The sequence below is a fragment of the Magallana gigas genome, chromosome 6 (assembly GCF_963853765.1).
Source record: "Magallana gigas chromosome 6, xbMagGiga1.1, whole genome shotgun sequence".
In the NCBI taxonomy this organism is placed as follows: Eukaryota; Metazoa; Mollusca; class Bivalvia; order Ostreida; family Ostreidae; genus Magallana; species Magallana gigas.
The window spans coordinates 12,118,019-12,141,297 of record NC_088858.1 but is presented as its reverse complement, the minus strand read 5'-3'; the positions used below and the strand labels follow the sequence as shown (position 1 = coordinate 12,141,297).

General features: G+C 34.0%; 4 protein-coding genes across 4 annotated transcripts in view; 2 read left to right on the top strand and 2 right to left on the bottom strand.

The window, feature by feature from the left end:
- Positions 1-9,249, bottom strand: part of LOC105345938 (uncharacterized) — a 38,237-nt gene extending 28,988 nt beyond the window's left edge. The window contains exon 1 of the mRNA XM_066087134.1: positions 9,086-9,249. Within this exon, the coding sequence (XP_065943206.1) occupies positions 9,086-9,204 (119 nt within the window). The 5' untranslated portion in view covers positions 9,205-9,249. The remainder of the gene's footprint in view (positions 1-9,085) is intronic.
- On the top strand, positions 179-6,925 carry LOC105345933 (retinol dehydrogenase 13). The gene is made up of 7 exons (XM_066087137.1): positions 179-345; positions 1,929-2,069; positions 2,826-3,017; positions 3,457-3,615; positions 4,890-5,012; positions 5,123-5,330; positions 6,061-6,925. The coding sequence occupies exons 1-7, from the start codon at positions 213-215 to the stop codon at positions 6,188-6,190; spliced, it is 1,086 nt and encodes a 361-aa protein (XP_065943209.1). The 5' UTR covers positions 179-212; the 3' UTR covers positions 6,191-6,925.
- A 760-nt stretch (positions 9,250-10,009) lies between the features above and the next one.
- LOC136276118 (disintegrin and metalloproteinase domain-containing protein 10-like) lies at positions 10,010-13,044 on the bottom strand. Its single transcript, XM_066087132.1, has one exon. The coding sequence runs from the start codon at positions 13,027-13,029 to the stop codon at positions 10,618-10,620; it is 2,412 nt and encodes an 803-aa protein (XP_065943204.1). The 5' UTR covers positions 13,030-13,044; the 3' UTR covers positions 10,010-10,617.
- Positions 13,045-13,230: 186 nt separating this feature from the next.
- On the top strand, positions 13,231-21,998 carry LOC105345934 (retinol dehydrogenase 13). Its single transcript, XM_011454312.4, has 7 exons — positions 13,231-13,380; positions 15,960-16,100; positions 16,948-17,139; positions 17,256-17,414; positions 18,672-18,794; positions 18,917-19,124; positions 20,732-21,998. The coding sequence occupies exons 1-7, from the start codon at positions 13,302-13,304 to the stop codon at positions 20,829-20,831; spliced, it is 1,002 nt and encodes a 333-aa protein (XP_011452614.3). The 5' UTR covers positions 13,231-13,301; the 3' UTR covers positions 20,832-21,998.
- Positions 21,999-23,279: the final 1,281 nt, after the last annotated feature.

Genomic DNA, 23,279 nt, shown 5'->3' with positions numbered 1-23,279 from the left:
TCCATCCGCGTTTTACTTAACGTGAGCGGGAACCTATATTTGAACTGTAATTTTAGAATGGAAAAATGACGGAATATTATTTTCCGATAATTCTTGGAAAAAAAAGGTGAGATTCTGAGAAAAAAATTTAATTACATGATAAAAGCATACAGCATAATATGCCTTCTGGTGAAAACGTTTACAGAGTGAGCAATTGTCCCATTCCATCACAGATGATCGGGATTGGCATTTTACTGTGTATCTGTGTAGGCCTAATCTACGAAAGCATGACGGGAATAGATTTTGAGGAAATGTTGGACATTGCAAGAAAACATCGATTTCTAATTGGTTCACTTGTGGGAATAGGTAAATAATGCATGTATATTTCGTTTTTGATACACTGTTTTGAATTTAAACGTTTGTTGTAAACACTATCTTACCTAGAATTTCCTCTTAATTAGTATTACACCAGGGCTGCGTTCAAGATCGTAGCTGCTAGCCTAGCCGCTAGGTCGTAGATATCTAGGTCTACTGAACGGACCGCTAGGTTAGCCGCTAGGTTTCAGATTTGAAGTTGGAAATATTCAACTGAAGACTTATAACATTTACATAATTTGTTAATTTCAAGCGGAAATATATATGTTAAGATTCATTATAACTTAAAGGCTGAATAAAATATCACTATATAAATAGATTTCGTGTTTGTTACAAAGTGGTAACTAAGGTGGCCATCTTGAATTCGATGCTTAGCATAAAATATTTAGGCTACGAATATCTACCTAGCGGCTAGGCTAGCATACCGTTCAACAACGTAGCCCCTACCTAGCCCTATCTAGCCACTACGATCTTGAACGCAGCCCAGGGACGCAACATATAATAACGGAATCTGAATATGCAAGTTTTGCGATATATCTCACTGTTCGTAGGTTCCGGTGACGGACCATATAGCTACAGTTCCATCCATACTAAAATCCAGACAAGAGTTCTCGCACGGTTTTGACCCGTCTACCCGAATTTTTTTAATGGATCTACAGTTCTGCAGATATCGTTAATAAACTTTTCAAATAAAGCAAAGCAAACCTTCAAAATACAATCTTACAATTTTTTAACAGTTTCCTTATCGGATCATTATTACAGATTTTTTAAAAATATAGAAGACGGCATTTATCTCATTTCTGAGAAATTTATCTCATTTCTGAGAAAAATCGATGGGTTTTTCTTCGGTGGGAACTGTATCTCAATCATTTTATAACATATACATGTAATATTAAAAATTCATCCAAAAGCAATAATTATTCATATTGTATTTTACAGGTAGTGAAAAGAGTTCTAAAAACTAATGTTAGAGTCTTGCATGATATGTTTGGAAGTATAAACCACAGGTGCATCGCATCCGCCCTACTCTCTATGACATATATATAAATAATATATGTGTTGCATTATTTATAAATATGTCATAAAGAGTAGAGCGGATACGATGCCCCTGTGTGTAAACACTGCAAATGTAGAAGTTACCTGTCCTGTCGTAATTTGAAATAGAATATTGTACACGTTCCTGGATTTATATGCATGGCAAATTAGTAATTGCTATAGTGTTTACCTTAATCATTTAAGGCTTCAGGAATAAACTTCTGTTGACTTTAGACAATGTGACATTGCAATAATTTTATATACCGGTAGATTACCTCCAAACATCTCTAATTTGGCATCAGAGAATTGATTTTTTTCTTTTACAACCGAAATAGTACACAATTTGTTCCATCACTTGAAGAAACCCACTGTTGCATTTACGTGTAATATATGTTTACTGACCATATCATCTTCTTTTCATGTTTGTCCTCTTCGCACTTGAACAAAGAAATCTCGCCATTCACTGAATTGATAATACATGTTCAGGCATCAACCTCTACATTGCTTTCATTTTGGTCTTTATTTGACAACATTTGTAGGTGTGAGTTTTACTGCCATTAGACGATATTTTGCTGGAGGTGTTTGTCGCAGCAAAGCAAGACTTGATGGAAAAACTGTCATCATCACAGGAGCTAACACAGGCATTGGGAAAGAGACTGCCATTGATCTGGCGTCAAGAGGTCAGCTATGAAATGACGCTGAGTTTGACTTTTGATAAAGGATGATGATATCTCATAAGATAAGTCTGCAGCCCTTATATAATGAATCATAGAAAATCTACCATGAATTTGATGATTTAAAAACACAAGTGAATAAAAATGACATATTCAAATTGGTATAACTTGGATTGTTTTATATATCAGAAATGATTACGCATTGTGATATTGATGATTTTGTAGACTTTAAGAGTGAATGACCCTGTCCTTTAAGTGAATAGAAAATTAAATATATAAAAAATTAATTACATGCAAGATTGAAGAATTATATTTTTTGGCCAATTCACTGGGTATCGTATTTAACAATATCCTTTAAACAATGGTTCCTGTGGAAGCATGTTTATTCGTGGGGGATCAATGTTCTTGGGTAGCCAAAAATATCCTGGTTCGTGGGGAAGTATTTTCGTTTGAAAAGGTTCTATTTTGTTTATCAATATTAAACAAATGCTTGCATGTATATACGTTCATTGGGAAATTTGTGGGCAAGGGTTACTTCACAAAAGCCATGAACACTGATGATTCTCCAGTATACAGTACACTAGCAAAACATGCACCCACAGACTATGGTAACTGTTGTATTTGTCAACGATTATAAGAAATAGTTAAAAACATACTGGAAAAAGGATTTATAACAAGATTGTTTGAGATGAGAACTTCTTTATCAAATAACATCCCATTATTAAATGTAATAACTTGAAAAGATGTTTTTTCAATTGATAGGTGCAAAAGTGATATTGGCATGTCGTGATGTTATCAGAGCAGAGAGAGCTGCAACAGACATCATGAAGAAATCCAACAACCGGAATATTGTTGTCAAGATTGTAGACTTGGCCTCCTTAGATTCCATCCGCAAATTTGCTGACAACATCAACAAAAGCGAGCCTAAAATTGATATTCTTATAAATAATGCAGGTAAGTCTTATTTTACCATTAAATGAATGAATGTGAAATTGTATTTGCTGGTTTAACTTACTATGCACATACTGGTTTATGCACTAGCTTAGTGAAAGCTCTCCAAAGGGTTCTGAAATGACCTATAATCCTTTTGACCCCGGCCCGTTAGAACTAAATTGTAGCCTTTTACTTTCCAATAAAGGGAAAATACTGCTAGCTTGTATATCATATATCCTATGTTTACTTTGAGATCTTTCTTGGCATAACCATACATGCATTACACATACATAGGGTAACAGTAATTTACAAATTACATTTTATGCAGTAAAAGATTAATAAGAAAGGAAGTGAAAATTAGATCTAGACTGTCATCTGAACATCAGAACATCTGTTACTTAACGGTGTATTTTAAATGTATGATAAATAACACTGTGAAGAATCTCTTTTTTTTTTTTAGGTATAATGATGTGTCCATACTGGAAGACCCAAGATGGTTTCGAGATGCAGTTTGGAGTGAACCATCTTGGTCATTTCCTGTTGACCAATCTACTCCTAGATAAAATAAAAAGTTCGGCCCCTGCTAGAATCATCAATGTGTCGTCCCATGCACATACACGTAAGAAATAGAATTCAACAGACAGACAGACATACAAATAGACAGACAGTGAGAGACAGATAGGCATGATAGTTCCTTTATACATCATTTTTTTGGAGGGCTTAATCTTCATGGCCAATTTTTAGGCTTTAGTTAAATCCTTAAGATGAAGATCTTTGTATAATATAGATAACAAAAAAAATGAATTAAACAGTTATAGTTTATGGCCCAAAATATCATATTTAAAAGTTTGAGGCAGATCTGATGGGTAATTTGTTGACCACTCGGCCTCTTTAATTTGGGATTTAATCTTTGCGAAACATCATGCCATTTCACAATTTCAAAAAAATAATTAGTGAAGTACATAAAGTTAAAATAAAAACACACTTCAAAATGAAAAAAAAATTGTCAAATCATAACTTGATATAATAAAGTTTTTACAAATTTTAGATTCATAATGGGTGAATTTTAGAAAAATCTATTTGCTCGTTTTTTGCAGCAGAATAAATCAAGTTTACAGGCAGATTTATTAAAGGATATGGATAGACATGGTGATTCCACCCTCTCCCACTTCCAACTATTTGTAAGGAAGGGGGAGATAACTCTCCTTACATTCTGATAATCATGCCGTCATCATGTTAGAAAGCATTATCCAATTAAGTTAAGAAAGTATTGATTAGATACCAGGAAAGTAGCGTATATCTGGCAATTTTTGGGATGATCTAATTGTTGCATTTTTCGCGATCTCTTTTCAATCGCAAAATGTTGAATACACAGAACTTATACCTTGTATTGTTTTCTATAAGAAACTTTTAAAATCACAAAAATTGACTGCAGCAAATTAAAAAGTGCTACATACTTTCCCGACTTCCGCAAATTTTGTTACATGCGAAATCCCCCCCCCCCCCCAGATATTTGGTACCTTGTACCAGTAATTAAGGTTAAGAAAACATCTAAACAACAATTCATACAATATTTTCATGCCAGTATAGAAGAGTGCAAATGGTTTAGAGTTTTTGGTATTATTCCTTAATTCACCAAGTGCATCACACAAATGATAAAAAAACTAGAGGGGTAGGAAAGGACTAAAAACAAACTCACAGTGGGAGACATGAGATTTACTCGGACATTGATGTTTGCTATTGTCAAATTAATTAGACTGTATTCTTTTCTCAAACAAGTGAAGAACATGCTTATCAAACTAATTGTCTTATCTAAAAGTTTGTATAAATATCTTAAACATTAAATTACATGCATTATTATCTTGATATATTATTATTATTTTTTTAAATTAGATACAGATAAATTAGACTTTGATGACCTTAACGGTGAAAAAAATTACAACAGTATCACAGTTTACCGCCAGAGCAAACTTGCCAACGTATTGTTCACGAGGGAGTTGAGTCGGAGATTGCAAGGTAAGGCATTGTCCAACAGATCCTTGAACTCAAACTCATACTTTACCATTTTGTGTTCACCAAGGCTCGGTCTGGTTGTATGAAAGTTATTTGGAATTTTAACTCTGTAGGAACAAATGTGACAGCGAATTCACTACATCCTGGAGTTGTGGATACAGAGCTGACTCGTTACCTTCCTCGGAGCGTGCCGTTTTACTTCCGGATCCTGCTTGCCCCCATCATTTATCTCCTCGGCAAAACTCCTTTACAGGGAGCTCAGACCACTATATACTGTGCTGTAAAGGAAAGCCTAGCTAGTGTTACAGGGAAATACTTCAGGTGTGTAAAACTTTCTGTAGGCTCTTATGGTAGTATTATACCTACTTTTCTCTGATCAGTATTTTCATATACATTTTATTCATGCTTACAAAAAAACCAGGAGTGTGGAATGTACTAGTATATGCATGTGGCATGTATTGTTCTGAATCCATTGAATAGATTTTGTTGTTCACAGTCATGTAATTTACTATAAGGTTCAGGCCCTTTTACATAAACTAAGATAGCTTGGAATAAATTTCTTTCCATGTGAAATTCAAGTATACTATGAATACGAAATTAGATTATAACAAGGGTTACATTGTAAATTGTCACCCAAAGAAAATCATTGTTAACCAAAGGGTTCACATTCAATGAAAAGAATAATTTTTCTGTTGAACCATGAAAACAGGGTGATTGAACATATACATGTAGCAACTGGCACATATATAAGTACATAGCAATGGGTGATCAACATACATGTATTTCTTGTCTGCCTGGTGTCATTAAACTTTTGAAACAAGGAATTTTATTACATGTTCTCTACATAGGATAAATGTTTTGTTTAACATGCCAGGTAGTTTTTGAGAGAACGATTGGATGCTGCAGATCTAACCAAATCTAAGAAAAACAATGATTTTCTTGGGTAAAATTCCTAGTAAATGCATGCTTTTTACTTGTAGTGATTTGTTAGTTATTCAAAAAATATTTTGAACATTGATTGTGTCAACACATTTCCTACATTTTATGATAGTGACTGTGCTATCAAGGAGGAATCAAAGGCTGCCCAGGATGACGAGGCTGCTAAGAAACTGTGGGAAATATCAGAGAAACTGGTGGGTTTCCGAAAATGGAAAACCCCAACTCCCAGAGTAGCAAAATAGGGCGAATATCTTTACCTGAAAATTCCTTGAGAAAAAGAAAAGATACATTGATGTACATGAACTGCTGATTCTTAAGTTATTTATCTGCTGTCTGTGAAATCATATATAATATTTAAATGAGAGTTAACATCAAGTATTCTTTGATTTACATTATATTCATTGTTGGTGGTGTTGGATCTAAAACACAAAGTTTGAGATCTGCTTTCTCTTTGCATATGTGATATACAGTCATTAGTAACTATCTAAACAGAGTCTAATAATTTACCTCATTCCAAGTTTTTGATATGAACTCACATTATTGGAGTCAAAATGATTTATTTACATGTGTACATGCATTGAGTGTTACTTTTAAAAACAATGTTGATGAAAAGAATGTCTATTTGGCTTGGGATATTTTTAATATTTGCATATTTTCTGTATTTTGTGAATACAGAAATAACATTTTTGATTTGCAGAGGCTATATAATTAAGTAGATTGTTGAGTTTTTGAAATTACTTTTTATATTACATTGATATAAAACAAGGCAACATTTTATTTTGCTGTATTATTTGCTATGGTTGCATTATTAAAAAAAAGACATTAAAGTATTTGGATTGGAATGAAAAATTATTGACAATTGAATATTTACTAATACATAATAGTTCTATTACAAGTATATTGTATTATATGTACATGTATACTGTATACAGGGTTATTTTCGCTCTGTGTTATTTTCACCCTTCTACACTTGCAAACAGTTTTGCCCGTATTGAATTCGGCCAGATGCAATTGTGCAGTTTTCCCTACTAGCTATTGTCTGCCCCCTGGCTGGTTTATTCTATACTAGTAAACAGTCACCCTCATTTCTTTGGTTAAATACCTGATGTTTTAAACGAAATTATTTCGCTTGTTTCTTGTTATTCCGCAAAGTGGATATCTTTCCATATATCAACTGTAGTAAGTAGTCCCAGGGTGAAGGTCGTTCAAGATACATTCTGGAGCTGACCCTACCTACAAAAGTGATGAACGTCAATATCATACCGTATAAACATCTAAGTACCGCAATATCTCTCCCGAGACTCAGAGTGTTCAAGTAGCTACTGACAAAACCGAATCACATCACAACCAGTTTCTAATAATTTTGTCTGTGTATGAATATTTATATATTCAAATTCCTTGAACTAATTAAAACTGACTTCAAATGCATTATTTAGCAGTGAATGACAATGTTGGTTAAAATAAATATGCTGCATGTGTAATTAATGTTAACTTATAAATATTACATACATGAAAAGGGATATAATATAAGAAAATCACAGCACATATTACTACAAATGAGACGTGTGGGAATTCTTGACGCACTTCAGACTTCCAAATTTTTGCAGCTTATGACCCATATTATGGCTAAACTGCCTGTTACTTCTATGCAACATACTGATCGAAAATAGAGATAACATTCGTACTAAAACTCATTTTATCTGGAAAATAAATGAGAGAGAGAGAGAGAGAGATATGTAAATATAAACAACATAATTATTTTTTTATTTTGTGGTGTTTGCGCTATATATTTACTGCAAAGCTCACTACCTTCAATTCATATTGGCATGAACAACCAAAGACAGAATTTTATACTTTCAATGAATACTTTCATTCACAACAACAAAACATAACACTGCTGGAAATTACAAGATAGAATATGAATAGTTGAGTATAACATATTTTGAACTCTGTCCCGATTTTGGGATTAAACATTAACATAAAATAAATTAAAATTAAGTTTATCTTCTGCATGAATAAACTCTCAGTTGTTTATATTGTATAGTTTTTCCTAAATCTTAAAATTAAACAAGGTCAAATGTGGTGTTATTTGTAGTGGTATATATTTAATAATCTATATCGGCCTTGTCTATATAATGGTTTTAAGTACTGGTATTGGAATAAAAATAATGTAATTTTGGTGAAGTGCAGCATGTTTTAAGTTATTCAAAATCTTGTACTGAATATAGAAAAGGAGTTCAATGTCATATTTATTAACATCTGTTCGAATTAAAGCGACTAGTATTTAAAACTCCTTATTCTTTGCTGTGTTCACTAGACACACACACAATATTTGCTATTTCTGATCTGCTCTAATTTTTAGGGAGGTGAATGATATAAAATACATCTACGGAATACAACACGTCATATTTTTTTTTTAGAATAATCATACTTCAACTCTCTTTCATGCCATCGTGGTAGTTGTTAAGGATGAAGAGATTGCCACAATATATTCGAACTGGTAATCGGGCGGCTAAAAGTCCCTCCACGTCAAGGTCACGTTCCTTCCGTGTGGTTCAGCTTTAAGCTGATACTTCCCTATTCAGAGAGAAAGCAAAGCTAGGCAAAAGGGAAGCCTGACCATTTGTAGCATATCGCATCATGCTGTATATGTGTATAGAGAATGCCATCAAGGAACAATGTTGCTTTGACAAGAGATTTACCCCCCCCCCCCAAAAAAAAAATCATCCCTAAAATTCAATCACAAAATTATCAAATAAAAGTTACATTTGTCATAAATGACTGTGCATTTCAATATGACAATGTATGACCTAATTTATTTATCACAATTGTATTAAAAGGAGGATGCTGCACCTTTGCTCTACAAAGATAACTCTACGTTAACAGTAATTAACCTTGAAAAGTCGTTCACGTTTATATTAATAAAGTTGTTTAAATCTAATATCTATTATTCATTGCATGAATGAATATTCAAGTGCTTAATTTCAATTACTTACGTAGACATTGGAAAATAAACTAACCAATTATAAAATTTATATAAAAGTGACAGAATTCAAGTAAGCGGTAGTACACAGAGAGTTGCTTTGAAGAAAAAAAAAATTCAGAGCTGTTTCTGGCAGTATTACCCTGTAGATACATCACAATCCCCATTTGTAGAGCAGGTCTTCTTACACCCCGATAAAATGTCGACACATGTACCATGAATAAATGCAGTCAACAGATACAAAGAAATCAGAAACAAGAAAATACCCTGCATTTCAACTTCCTTTTCTCCAATCGAAGAAATCCATGACGAAGAGAGGCAAAACAAACTCCAGGTTTTACTTTCTGCAAAAGACGTCGACGTGAACCACACAGGACCACAAGCCAATCCAAGATCAATATTTGTCTTCGGAACGACTATCAATATTAAAACAACTTAATGAATGTGGACGCACACTTTAACAAAATAATATTATTTGTTTAGGAAGTGGTTTGCCTGTCATAATAAACACAGATTTATGGTTCTCCGTTTCATGTTTCTCTTCAGTGTGTCATCAGTTTGTTAGAAGTTTAAAACCAAAGGAGTCCTTTGGTTGTGGTTATTGAATTAATATATCAATTTCTTTGAAATTCTCACTTATATCATGCATCTACTTCCTATCAAACAAGAGTACATGTATTTACACCTCTGTTATGAAAAATGGCTGCCGTGGGATAAGTGATGCCTATATGATGGCATGGGTTATGTGGTCATGAGACCAAGGATGGTTGAACGATAGAACATTAATGGTTACCCTTACGATAACTACAACCACAAAGTGACGTTTATTGTTCCAAATTGGCAGTTTACTTTGTTCACATTACAATAGCAGTTATTCAGTTTGTACATCAAATATACACATACATAACGTATTTTAAAGATGTTTGGATAAATTTTAAGGTATGTTTGATTACACTTGTAACAGAAACAATTCAACATTTAATTTGTTATTTGAGAATTCAATGCGACGCAGTGACAATACTTACATACACACGTATCCAAGTTTCATAAGAAATAACGACAACGATTATTGCATGTTCATTTCATATAGAGACATAAAAATTCATAATGAATTTTACTGCACATTTTATTTGCCATACTGTTGTACAATTTCAAACAATAAAGCAACACAAATGTATCCAACTCAAATAACGAAATGTAAAGCTTATTTAATACAGGTACGTGCTACTACATTTTAAAAGGACAAGGCCATTTTTGTGCCATTCTATCCGTATTGCTAAGGAAAAGTGTTCTGTATTGAAATATATATATAGAGAAATATTTCAAATTTAAATCTAAAATATTTTCTCTATACTTCAGTTAAGCTAGACAAATGATTTTTAGGCGAATGTAGCCCATCCAAACTCCTTCAGCGTACTTTTAGCTTTTAAGGGAGTACTAACTATTAGGTTGAAAATAAACTTTTATATATATATACTTCTTAATTAATTTAAAAAAAAACATTATTATTGAGAATAATACATTATTAAGTTTTATTATCATTATTGAGAATAATATGTAACAAAATTTAATGAACAACGTACAAAAGATAAAACTTTCATGAATAACGGACAATCGAGAATATAACCAGAAAAAAAATGCGTGAAAGAAAATAGTCGATCATGTATAAGTGAAAACATTACTATTTTAGCTGACCATAAAGTCTTTCGCACAGACCATCTTTCTCATCGGGAAGCCACTGACCAGTAAATGTCGGACTGCCACGTCCTCTGAAGTACACTTGGCCAGCGCCTGTCGGATCACCTCCTTGGTTGCTGTTGGAAAGAAGACTGAGAGTCGGACAACGGCGTACGTGTATTCCAAACTCTCGTGGCCGTGTTGTACTTTTCGAATTCTCTTGTCAAACATGGCCGCCAAGACATTCATCTTCCTTTCTTGCTTTTCTCTTTCTATCCTTGCTTGTGCCATCACCTGTTCGAATCTTCCCTGCCGGTATGCCCGACCTTGCACGTTTTCGTTTTTTCTTCTACAACCAATGAACAGGATAATGAGCATAAACAAACTCAACAATCCAAAGAACACGTAATACCAATTGTTCTTCATCCATAACCCAATGTCTTGTCTGACTTGAGAGCTAAAGGCGTCTTTCAGTCTGTCTATTACATCATTAGGATCTTCAGAGATACAAGTGTGTCGTGAGTCACAAAATCCAGTAAATTCATTGCATGATGACCCGGATGCTAACATAATGACGTCACCTGTGGTGGAGAGGATACTAAACTCGTTAGCTGGTTTACAGTCACCAGTATTCGGCGCTTTGCAACAGAGTTTACACATATCATGAGACACAGTCGTGCACTGGCATTCAACAAGATTGTTCCTTTCACAGGAACTCTTTGAGCATGTTCCATTGTCACACAATTTTCTATCAGAGTCACATGAAGTGTTGTCCTTCTTAAAGATGGCGTCGGGACATACCGAATTGTTTCCATCGCAGACGACAGTCTCCTGGCATTCTGAGGAGATCCCGCACACTTTCTGGACACTGGCTGGCGTAAATGTACAGCTCTGTTCACAACAGAGCCCTGTTCTTGGTGAGCACACTTTGCCTTCCGATCTTCTAAATGTACACGGCGCGTCGGGAGAGTTCGTCACGTCCGAGGGAGTACAGCAGTTGTCAGTGTATACACAGGTAAACGAGGTACCACAATCACATTCTTCGCCTGGCTCTACGATGCTATTTCCACAAGACGGGGTACTTCTATCAGCAAGACACCAACCTTTGTTCACAATGACTGGATAAATCATGTTTATACTGCAAGGGGAAAATTTGTTTTCATTTGGTTTTGTACCCTCGCCAGCTGTTGGATACATTATGAAATTTCCGTATGTATCAGAAAAACAAGAAGGGTCACCATCCGAATCATGCGAACTCCCAAAATTGTGACCAAATTCATGGGTCAACACCATTGATGACTTGTAACTGTTTAATCGCGCGCCGTAGTTAAGCATGGTGACGAGTGCCGTGTTATAACTGTACATAACCCCATCGGACTGTATTCTTCTTTGGCAAAGACCACCAGGATACCCAAATAAACTTGAAGATCCCATCCAAGCCAGTCCGACAACGCCACGATCGAAGTCACGATAAGTAAAAGCCACAGCCAGACACGATTGGTCGAAGTCGTATTTAGAAAACGTGGTTAGGTATTCATTGACATCCAGATTTAGGTCCGACATGTAGTAGCCGCTGTAGTTAGGGTCAGTGAATACGGTGATGTTGGATATTTCGAATCCAATATTGTCGCCATATCCATTTCCATTGAAGTCGGTGCTTCGGAATATCATATCAGCTTGGCTTACTTGATAGCGCATCTCAGATATTGTTTTCGACAAAGAGGAACCTCCGATATTTTCAAAAAATATGTAATCGGCAACAACGTGTAAGGAACATGCCCTTGAAGTTGGCGTAGCGGCGCGTTTTGAAAGAAAACGAGGGCCCTTTTCATAAGAAATATCAAGATATTTTGTTGATAAAATTGAGCTTTTAATGGCATTGAAAGCTTGTTTTTGCGTGATTTTGGCGTCAAGGAAATCAATGCGAGATGCAAAGTAACTTTCATCCATATCCGATTTTCTGTACACAATTGATTTGTTCGAAATTAACGAGTACTTTTCGAAAGGTTCGATAAAGTACAACTCGTTTTTGTATGAAACAAATCCATCATAATTGTTACCACATCTTTTCCCAAATGCAAATGAAGAATCCGGAATATTGTTATCATATCCTTTCACAAGTGAAGATTCTTTCATTAATTTTTCGGACTGAGATTTTGAAAGTGTTTCGCCATTCACTGTCAGGTTTGTCATTGAAAACGCATCCTCAAATTCTTGCTCAAGAACGAGATTTATTTTTTTACCAAATGCAACTAAATCTATTCGAATTAAATTGTGTGATATCTGAAGACACGGGGAGGTAATTACCGTGTAATTTCTTAAATAAGGAAATAACTTCTGAATGGTCTCTTGATTAATATCGACGGACACACATTGCTCAAAAACCAAGGCAAATATTAAAATACCCTTTAAGGTTCCCATATTGATTAGTCCATCCGTGTTTTACTCAACACGAACAGGAACCTAAATTTGAACGGTAATTTTAGAGTGTAAAAATAACGGAACATGATTTTCCGCTAATTTCTAGAAAAAAAATATTGGTGAGATTCTGGGAAAAAAAATTAATTAGATCTAATTACGTGATAAACTCCCGCGTAATATGACTTCTGGTGAAAACGTTTACAGAGTGAGCGTTTGTCCCATTCCATCACAGAAGATCGGGATCGGCATTTACTGTGTCTGCGTACTAAAACATGACGGGATTAGATTTTGAGGAAATGTTGGACATTGCAAGAAAACACCGAATTCTAATTGGTTCACTGGTGGGAATAGGTAAATAATGCATGTATATTTTGTTTTTGATAAACTGTTTTTCATTTAAACGTTCGTTGTAATCACTACCAAAAAATTATGAGGAAATTCGGGTCTTAATAACTCGAATTTTCTCTTAATTAGTATTACATACGCAGTATATAATAACGGAATCTGAATTTGCAAGATTTGCGATTTATCTCACTGTTCGTAGGTTGGGTTGACGGACCATAGAGCTACAGTTCCATCCATACTATAAACAAAAGTTTGCGCACGGTTTTGGCCCGTCTAACGTTACCCGAATTTTTAATAGAGCTACAGTTCTGCAGCTAACGTTAGTTAACTTATCAAATATAACAATAGACCCCTTCATGATAACTGCGGCACTGCTCTCTTGCAGGGCAAAATGATATACTTTGCCGAAATTTCAGTAGGTAGATAATTAAATGACGTAAATGAAACAATTGACATTACGTCATATTTCACCAAACTATGTCATTTTGCCCTGCAAAAGAACAGTACCGAAGTTACCGTGAAGGGGTTAATACAAAACCTTCAAAATACAATCTCACAATTTTTCAACAGTTTCCTTATCGGATCATTATTACAGAATTTTTAAAATATACAAGCATACTTTTATCCCATTTCAGAGAATTTGTAAAAATCGATGTTTGTTTTCTGTATGATCTGTAGCTGTAGGTCTGTAGCTCCGGACTCCAGGTCTGAAAAAATTCGGATGGACGACCGGGAGCTACAGTGCCACCCATTGAAAAAATTGTATATTTATTGCACATAAAAATCAGCGCTAGTTTTGGACTGATTACTCTTAATTACACGCAACTTCTCTGAAAACAATTTTTACCATTGAATTCTTCATTCAGTTTACTACTGACGTCTTTTTATTTGCCCAGACTTTCTCTGGAGCATGCTACTGACCTTGGAAATCAGGAATGTTAAATTTACATAGAGATCTCGAGTCGCCATTTTTACATGTAAACAAATTACACCACTTCAATTTACAGGGCTATTGATGGTGTTTAAAAGATTAAAAGGCGAGTAAATAGACAATATCAGTAGTGTATTGCTTGGAAATTTTTTTGTTGCTAATTGTTTTTACAGAAGTTGCATATAAATAAGAGTAATCAGTCCAAAACTAGCACAGATTTTTGTCCACAATAAATATACAATATACAAAGAAGGAAGGGCATATTGCTTTGCTGCTGTCTGTTGGTCTGTCGGTCGGTCCACCAACATTTTCCGTTCATTTTCTTTGCAGAGGATGAACATATTGAAATGAAATTTAGTATACAGGTTTATAATGATAATACCTAGGTCAATTTCGATATTGGGTATGATCGAGCAATTTTTGTCAGAGTTATGGCCCTTGGACATAGAAATTTCAGTTATTTGCAGTTTCTGCTCATTTTCTTTGCAGAGGATGAGGATATTAAAATGAAATTTGGTATACAGGTTTTTCATGATAATATCTAGGTCAAGTACGATATTGGGTATGATCGAGCAATTTTCGACAGAGTTATGGCCCTTGAACATAGAAAAATTCCAATTATTTGCATTTTCCACTCATTTTCTTAGCAGAGGGTGCACAGATGCACACGTGCATTGATATGAAATTTGTTATACAGGTTACTCTAAACAATATATAGGTCAAGTTTGATTTTGGGTTGATAGAGCAATTTTCGACGCAGTTATGCCCCTTGGACTTAAAAAAATTCCAAATATTTGCAGTTTACATTCATTTTCTTTGTGAATGTTTCCAAGGGAGGGGGGCATAAGTGTTTCACAAACATCTCTTGTTTCAATGGGTGTCACTGCAACTCCAAGGTCATCCATCCAATTTTTTTTTCAGACCAGGAGCTACAGACCTGCAGCTATATGATCTGTATCTCAATCATTTTACAACATATACATGTATTATTTCAAATTCATCCAAAAGCAATCCATATTGACAAGAGGTAATAAATTATTGTATTTTCCTGGGATTGAAAGGAGTTCTAAAAACTTGTCAAGTCTTGCATGTCACAGATATTTTTCGAAGTAAACCACAGGGGCATCGTATCTGCTCTACTCTCTATGACATTTTTATAAATAATACATGTGTTGTATTATGTATAAATATGTCATAGAGAGTAGAGCGGATACGATGCTCCTGTGAGTAAACACTGCAAATGTAGAAGTTGCCTGTCGATCCTGTTAGTATATGGCAAATTAGTAATTGCTATATTGTTTACCTTAATCAATTAAGCCTTCAAAAATAAACATTTGTTGACTTTACACAATGTGACATTGCAATGATTTTATATACCTCCAAACATCTCTAATTTGGCATCAGAGAATTAAATTTTTTCTTTTACAACCGAAATAGTACACAAGTTGTTCCATCATCTTAAGAAACCCACAGTTGCATTTACATTGTACGTGTAATATGTTTACTGATCATATTAACTTCTTTACATGTTTGTTCTCTTCGCCATGAAACAAAGAAATCTCACCATTCACTGAATTGATAATAAATGCTCAGGCATCCATATATCAACCTCTACATTGCTTTCATTTTTGTCTTTATTTGACAACATTTGTAGGTGTGAGTTTTGCTGCCATGAGACGATATTTTGCTGGAGGTGTTTGTCGCAGCAAAGCAAGACTGGATGGGAAAACTGTCATCATCACAGGAGCTAACACAGGCATTGGGAAAGAGACTGCCATTGATCTGGCATCAAGAGGTCAGCTATGAAATGATGCTGAGTTTGACTTTTGATAATCATCATACGTGTATCTCATATGTCAGCAGCCCTTTTTATATAATGAATTAAAATAGAAAATCTATCATGAATTTAATGGTTTTAAAACACAGGTGAATAAAAATGACACATGGATTGTTTTAAATGTTAACGCATTATGATATTGATGATTTTGTCGACTTAAAGAGTTAATTTTGTTCTAATATGTGACCCTGTCCTTTAAGTGAATAGAAAATTAAGTATTTAAAAAATTAATTACATGCAAGATCGAAGAATTATATTTTTTGGCCAATTCACTGGGGGTCTTATTTAACATCATCCTTTTAAACATTGGTTACTGTGGAATAACTTTATTCGTGGGGGTCAATGTTCGTAAGTAGCCAAAAATTTCCTGGTTCATGGGGAATTAATTTTGTTTGAGAAGGTTCTATTTCGTAAATAGATATTAAACAAATGCCTGCATGTATATACCTTCATTGGGAGGTAAACTTGTGGGCAAGGTTACCCACGAAAAGCCATGAACAGTCGTCCCCCACGAACAATGATGATTCTTTAGTATACAGTTCACTTGCATCTGATTTCTCCATTGTAACAATCCAAAAGGATTTTAACTATCTTTTTCAAAAGAATTAAAATGATTTTAAAGACAGTACGGTCAAAACATGCATTGACAGACTATGGTAACTGTTGCATATTTGTCAACGATTTTAAGAAATAATTAAGATATACTGAAAAAAGGATTTATAACAAGATTGTTTTAGATGAGAACTTCTTGATCAAATAACGTCCCATTATTATTAACTTGAAAAGATGTTTTTTCAATTGATAGGTGCAAAAGTGATATTAGCATGTCGTGATGTTATGAGGGCAGAGAGAGCTGCAACAGACATCATGAAGAAATCCAACAACCAAAATGTTGTTGTCAAGATTGTAGACTTGGCCTCCTTAGATTCCATCCGCAAATTTGCTGACAACATCAACAAAAGCGAGCCTAAAATTGATATTCTTATAAATAATGCAGGTATATCTTATTTTAAATGAATGAATGTGAAATCATGTTCTTCATCTGTTACTTAACGGTTTATTGTAAATGTATGATAATCAAAATAACATTGTGAAGAATCTCTATATTTTTAGGTATAATGATGTGTCCATACTGGAAGACCCAAGATGGTTTCGAGATGCAGTTTGGAGTGAACCATCTTGGACATTTCCTGTTGACCAATCTACTCCTAGATAAAATAAAAAGTTCGGCCCCTGCTAGAATCATCAATGTGTCGTCCCGTGCACATACACGTAAGAATTAGAATTACCCAGACAGACAGACAGTGAGAGTCATATAGGCATGATAGTTCCTTTATACCTCTTTTTTAAGGAGGGATTAATCTTCATGGCCATTTTTAGGCTATAGTTAAATCCTTAAGATGAAAATCTTTGTATAATTTAGATGAATTAAACAGTTATAGTTTATGGCCCAAAATATCATATTTAAAAGTTTGAGGCAGATCTGATGGGTAATGTGTTGACCACTCAGCCTCTTTAATTTGGGATTTAATCTCTGCGAGACATCATGCCATTACACAATTTGAAAAAAAAATTTTAATTGAGTAAATAGAATTGAAATAAAAACATAACTCAAAATGAAAAAAAAAAAGTTTCAAATCAAAATTTGATATACATGTAATAAAATTAAAAATATTTAAAATTAAAAATATTAGATGCATAATTGGTGAATTTCAGAAATATCCATTGGCTAGTTTTCTGCAGTAAAATAAATTCATGTTTACAGGCAGATTTATTAGAGGATATGGATAGACATGGTGATTCCACCCTGTCCCACTTCCAACTATTTGTAGGGAAGAGGGCAATAACTCTACTTACAATGCTGTCCATCATGCCCTTCATTATGTTAGAAAACATTATCAAATGAAGTTATGAAAGCATGGACAGATACCGTTAAAGTACCGTTTATCCCGTAATTTTCACGAGAATCTAATTTTCACATTTTTTGCTATCTCTTTCCAGTTGCAAAATATTGAATACTCAGAAATTATATTTTGTATTGTTTTCTATAAGAAACTTTTAAAATCGCAAAAATTGACTGAAGCAAATTAAAAATGCTCCATATTTTCCCCACTTTTGCAAATTTTGTGACACGTAACCCCGATAAATGGTACCTTGTATTGGTAAATAAGGTGTAGAAAAAATCTAAACAACAATTCAATTCAATATTTTCATACCCCCATAGAAGAGGACAAATGGTTTTCAGTATTTGATATCATTCCTTAATTCATTATGTGCAACACACAAATGATATAAAAATAAAACTAGAGGGGTAGGAAAGGGCTGAAAATAAACTCACAGTGGGAGACACGAGACGGACTTGGACATTGATGTTTGCTATTGTCAAATTAATTAGACTGTATTCTTTTCTTAGACGAGAAGAACATGCTTATCAAAATAATTGCCTTATCTATAAGTTTGTATAAATATCTGAAACATTAAATTACAAGCATTAAATTTATCATGATATAATATTTTTTTCAAAATTAGGTACAGATAAATTAGACTTTGATGACCTTAACAGTGAAAAAAATTACAACAGTATGGCAGCTTACCGCCAGAGCAAACTTGCCAATGTATTGTTCACGAGGGAGTTGAGTCGGAGATTGCAAGGTAAGAGCAGCCATTTTCCAACAGATCCTTGAACTCAAACTCATACTTTACCATTTTGTGTTCACCAAGGAACACAGCTCGGTCTAGTTGTATGAAAATTGTTTGGAATTTTAACTCTGTAGGAACAAATGTGACAGCGAATTCACTACATCCTGGAGTTGTGGATACAGAGCTGACTCGTTACCTTCCTCAGAGCGTGCCGTTTTACTTCCGGATCCTGTTTGCCCCCATCATTTATATTATCGGCAAAACTCCTTTACAGGGAGCTCAGACCACTATATACTGTGCTGTAGAGGAAAGCCTAGCCAATGTTACAGGGAAATACTTCAGGTGTGTAAAACTTTAGGCTTTTATGATAGTATTATACCTACTTTTCTCTGATCAGTATTTTCAGATACATTTCATCCATGCTTACAAAAAAACCCAGGAGTATTGAATGTATATGCATGTGGCATGTATTGTTCTGAATCCATTAAATGTGATATTGTTGTTTGTTATACTTTCATGTTAAATACTGAAATCTGATTGGTTTAGACGCAGTTCATAATCCGTTCTATTACCCTCAGCGTTAGCAACAGGTAACATTACAAATTGTTACATGCACGAAAATTATGCGTGTACGGTTCGCCGTAGAATTCCTATGTAAAAGCAGTTAAGTTTTCTTTAAAATTAAGACATTCAGTATAACAAAATAAATAGTGCCTGTTTGGTAGGATAACAGTTGAAATTGACACCCCTCGAAAACCATTGTCAACCTCCGCTTCGCGTCGGTTGACAATGGTTTTCTCGGGGTGTCAATTTCAACTGTTACCCTCCCAAACAGGCACTATTTATATAATACAGTCATGTAATTTACTAAAGGGTTTAAGCCCTTTTACATAAACTAAGATAGTATGAAATATTTTTCTTTCCTTCTTTCCATCTGAAATTGGAGTATACTATAAATACCGAATTAGATCATAGCAAGGGTTACATTTTATAAAAGATGATTTTCAAGGGGTGTCAATTTCAACTGTTATCCTCCCAAACATGCACTATTTATTTTATTATATGAATGGCTTAATTGTAAAAACTCATAACTGATTTCCTTAGGAATGACGTAAAGTCTACGGCGAACCGTACGCGCATAATTTATGTGCATGTAACAATTCATTGTGTTAGCCATTGCCAAGTGTGTTGCTAACGCTTAGGGTACTGTAAACGTATTATATTTGGCATGTACGATATTTGGCGGAAATTAGTTTTTGAACAAGTTGGCGTAGATTTGAATTAGCGTATTCCTGAATGTGCAGTTTCTTATACGGTACATATACGGATAGCATTTAGCGATGTACTTGATTTAGCCAAAGCCATATTCGGCCAAAAGCGCTAAAAAGAATACACAGCCAAATGTAGTACGTTTACAGTAATAGAATGGATTATAAACTGGGTCTAAACCAATCAGATTTCAGTATTTACCATGAAAGTATAATAATGTAAATTGTCACCCAAAGAAAATCATTGTTTACCATTGAAAGGGTTCACATTCAATGAAAAGAATAATTTTTCTGTTAAACCATGAAAACAGGGTGATTGAACACATACATGTAGCAACTAGCACATATATAAGTACATAGCAATGGGTGATCAACATACATGTATTTCTTGTGTGCCTGGTGTCATTAAACTTTTGAAACAAGGAATTTTATTACATGTTCTCTACATAGGATAACTGTTTTGTTTAACATGTCAGGTACAGTAGTTTTAAACCATAGTCAATTATTGTCATCTTTAGAAAACCATTTGCTACTGCAGATCTAACCAAATCTAAGAAAAACAATGATTTTCTTGGGTAAAATTCCCAGCAATTTTTCACAGCTCTTTAATTGAAGTGATTTGTAAGTTATTCAAAAAATATTTTGAACATTGATTAACACATTTCCTATATTTTATGATAGTGACTGTGCCATCAAGGAGGAATCAAAGGCTGCCCAGGATGACGAGGCTGCTAAGAAATTATGGGAAATATCAGAGAAACTGGTGGGTCTCCGAAAATGAAAAACCCCAACTCCCAGAGTAGCAGAATAGGGCAAATATTTTTATCTGAAAGTTCCTTGATAATATGAACGTATAGATTGATGTACATGTACTACTGATTCTTAAGTTATTAATCTGTTGTCAGTGAAATCATATTTATTACAGTACTATTTAAATGAGAGTTGACATCAAGTATTCTATGATTTACAATGTATTCATTGTTGATCTGTTGGATCTAAAACACACAAAGTTTGAGATCTAGCAATCGTTAACTGCTTTCTTTTTGAGCATTTGATATAATTATCTGAACAGAGTCCATTAATTTACCTCATTGCAAATTTTTGATATGTACTTACATTATTGGAACCAGAATGATTTATATACATGTGTACATGCATTTAGCAGGATTTTGAAAACATTGTCGATAAAAAGAATGTCTGTTTGGCTGGGGATATTTTTAATTTTTGCATATTTTCTGTATTTTTGTGAATACAGAAATAACATTTTTGATTTGCAGAGGCTAGCCTATATAAGTAGATTGTTGAGTCTTTGAAATAACTTTTTATATAACATTGATATAAAACAAGACAACATTTTATTTTGCAGTATTATTTGCTATGATTGCATTATTAAAAAAAGACATTACAGTATTTGAAAAGTTATTAACAATTGAATATTTACTAAAACATAACTGTTTTATTACAAGTATGTTGTATTATGTACATGTATACTGTATACAGGGTTATTTTCGCCCAATGTTATTTTCATCTACACTTGCAAACAGCTGTTTTTCCCGTCTTGAATTCGCCCAGATGCAATTTTGTTAAAAGAGATACATGTATTATTTGCGAGAATTGAATTTGCCCACTGACAACGAGGGTGAGAGGGGCAAAAATAAAACGAGGGCGAATATTTCCCTGTATACAGTTTTCCTTTTTTCATAAGGCCATGTAAATTAATAGTGTGTTTCTTTAGCATCTTTAGGATGGTATAACATGTTGAGCTGAGAATCAGAGAAATGTCAAGTCTTGATTAGTAATATATTTCATGGAGTATTTTTTTTCTTTAATTTGCACTTGTATTTAGAGCAACCATTTGTGTAAGTCATGAAGGCACATAACTGTTTGTGTAATAGCCAGACTAGGTGAATATTTGCAAAATCATTTGCTTCATAAATGTAGTAACAAATTTGTGTCAATTGATTCGTTGATTTGGTTGATTAAAAATCTGGTAAAATTATGAAATTAAGATGTTTCTGATAAAGAGGCCCATAGGCCTTAATGGTCACCTGTATCTAAAATATAGCATGAAATGGCATTTTAATAACTACCGGTATAGTAGTGTGTGATGAATTATCTGTATAGGTACAATGCATAATGAAAAAATACATTTGGCTGATTTAAACAGTACTCTCCAAAATCAGTTGGTAGGGGATGTTTTTTCTTACAATTATACAAGGAGCTCTGAAGATGCACCATTAAATTGGTCATGGATTTAAAGAAAAACGTTTTAGGGTGGCTTTATTGTGTTTCATAATTTTTTCAATTTGCCATGTAAAGACTTTCAAAAATCCTCTCTAAATAAAACCTCTGCACACACTTTTCTTTTAAATGAAGAAAACATAACTGCATGCAGTTATTATACTGGTAAATAGAACTTGACGTGTGCAGTATTTACAATACCAATAAAGGAAGATATGAAAATCTGCAGTGGTTCAATATATCAGAATAGCAATATACAGCTATTTTGGCTACATGTGCCAAACTTAAACAGCTGATGCATCTTGGAGGATATTGCATTGTTTTTGAAACTAAGGTTTTTGTGGCCTCCTTTAACTGGATTATGATCTGAAATCTGAATAATATTTTGCACATTGTATAAAGGTGTAGGACCACATCATATGTAAATTTCCTAAATAAAACTCCTAAATTCATGATTGACTTTAAAATGAATATCCAACTATTGTTTAGGGCTTCTTAAATGGTTGCTGACTGTGCAGGATGGAGTCATTGTAATTCATGACAAGGCTGTTCATCTATACATCCTCAAATCCTATCTTACATGTATTTTAAATACATGTATCAATCCTGGTTTCATTTCTTATCATATATACACAAAGTGCATTAAGGACATGGTAAAGATACAGGTATACATGTATTAAGAGATAAAATCAGCCCCGCATACATTGTATGATATAAGTTGTTTAAGTGCCAAGACCAGCAGTAAAAAGATTATACATGAACTACATGAGCTAGTACTCTTGCCCTTTACTTCATAGCAAGAAGGAAGATGTATTCGTATTGGGAAAATCCCAAGTGACATCAACTTCTAAGAAGAACAATACAACATACCGGTAGTCATGCAGAGGCCTCTGAAAAAATTGTGATTTCAATGAAACAGATGACCTAATAACCTTTGTGATAATCATGTGGGATTCTAATCTGCTTGTAGATTTCAGCCTACACAATT

Coding starts and splice junctions, on each gene's coding strand:
- LOC105345933 (XM_066087137.1), top strand. CDS start 213: ATGATCGGGATTGGCATTTTACTGTGTATCTGTGTAGGCCTAATCTAC. Junction 346..1,928: donor TGGTTCACTTGTGGGAATAG/GTAAATAATGCA, acceptor CAACATTTGTAG/GTGTGAGTTTTACTGCCATT. Junction 2,070..2,825: donor CATTGATCTGGCGTCAAGAG/GTCAGCTATGAA, acceptor TTCAATTGATAG/GTGCAAAAGTGATATTGGCA.
- LOC136276118 (XM_066087132.1), bottom strand. CDS start 13,029: ATGGGAACCTTAAAGGGTATTTTAATATTTGCCTTGGTTTTTGAGCAA.
- LOC105345934 (XM_011454312.4), top strand. CDS start 13,302: ATGACGGGATTAGATTTTGAGGAAATGTTGGACATTGCAAGAAAACAC. Junction 17,140..17,255: donor TATTCTTATAAATAATGCAG/GTATATCTTATT, acceptor CTATATTTTTAG/GTATAATGATGTGTCCATAC. Junction 17,415..18,671: donor GTCGTCCCGTGCACATACAC/GTAAGAATTAGA, acceptor TTTCAAAATTAG/GTACAGATAAATTAGACTTT.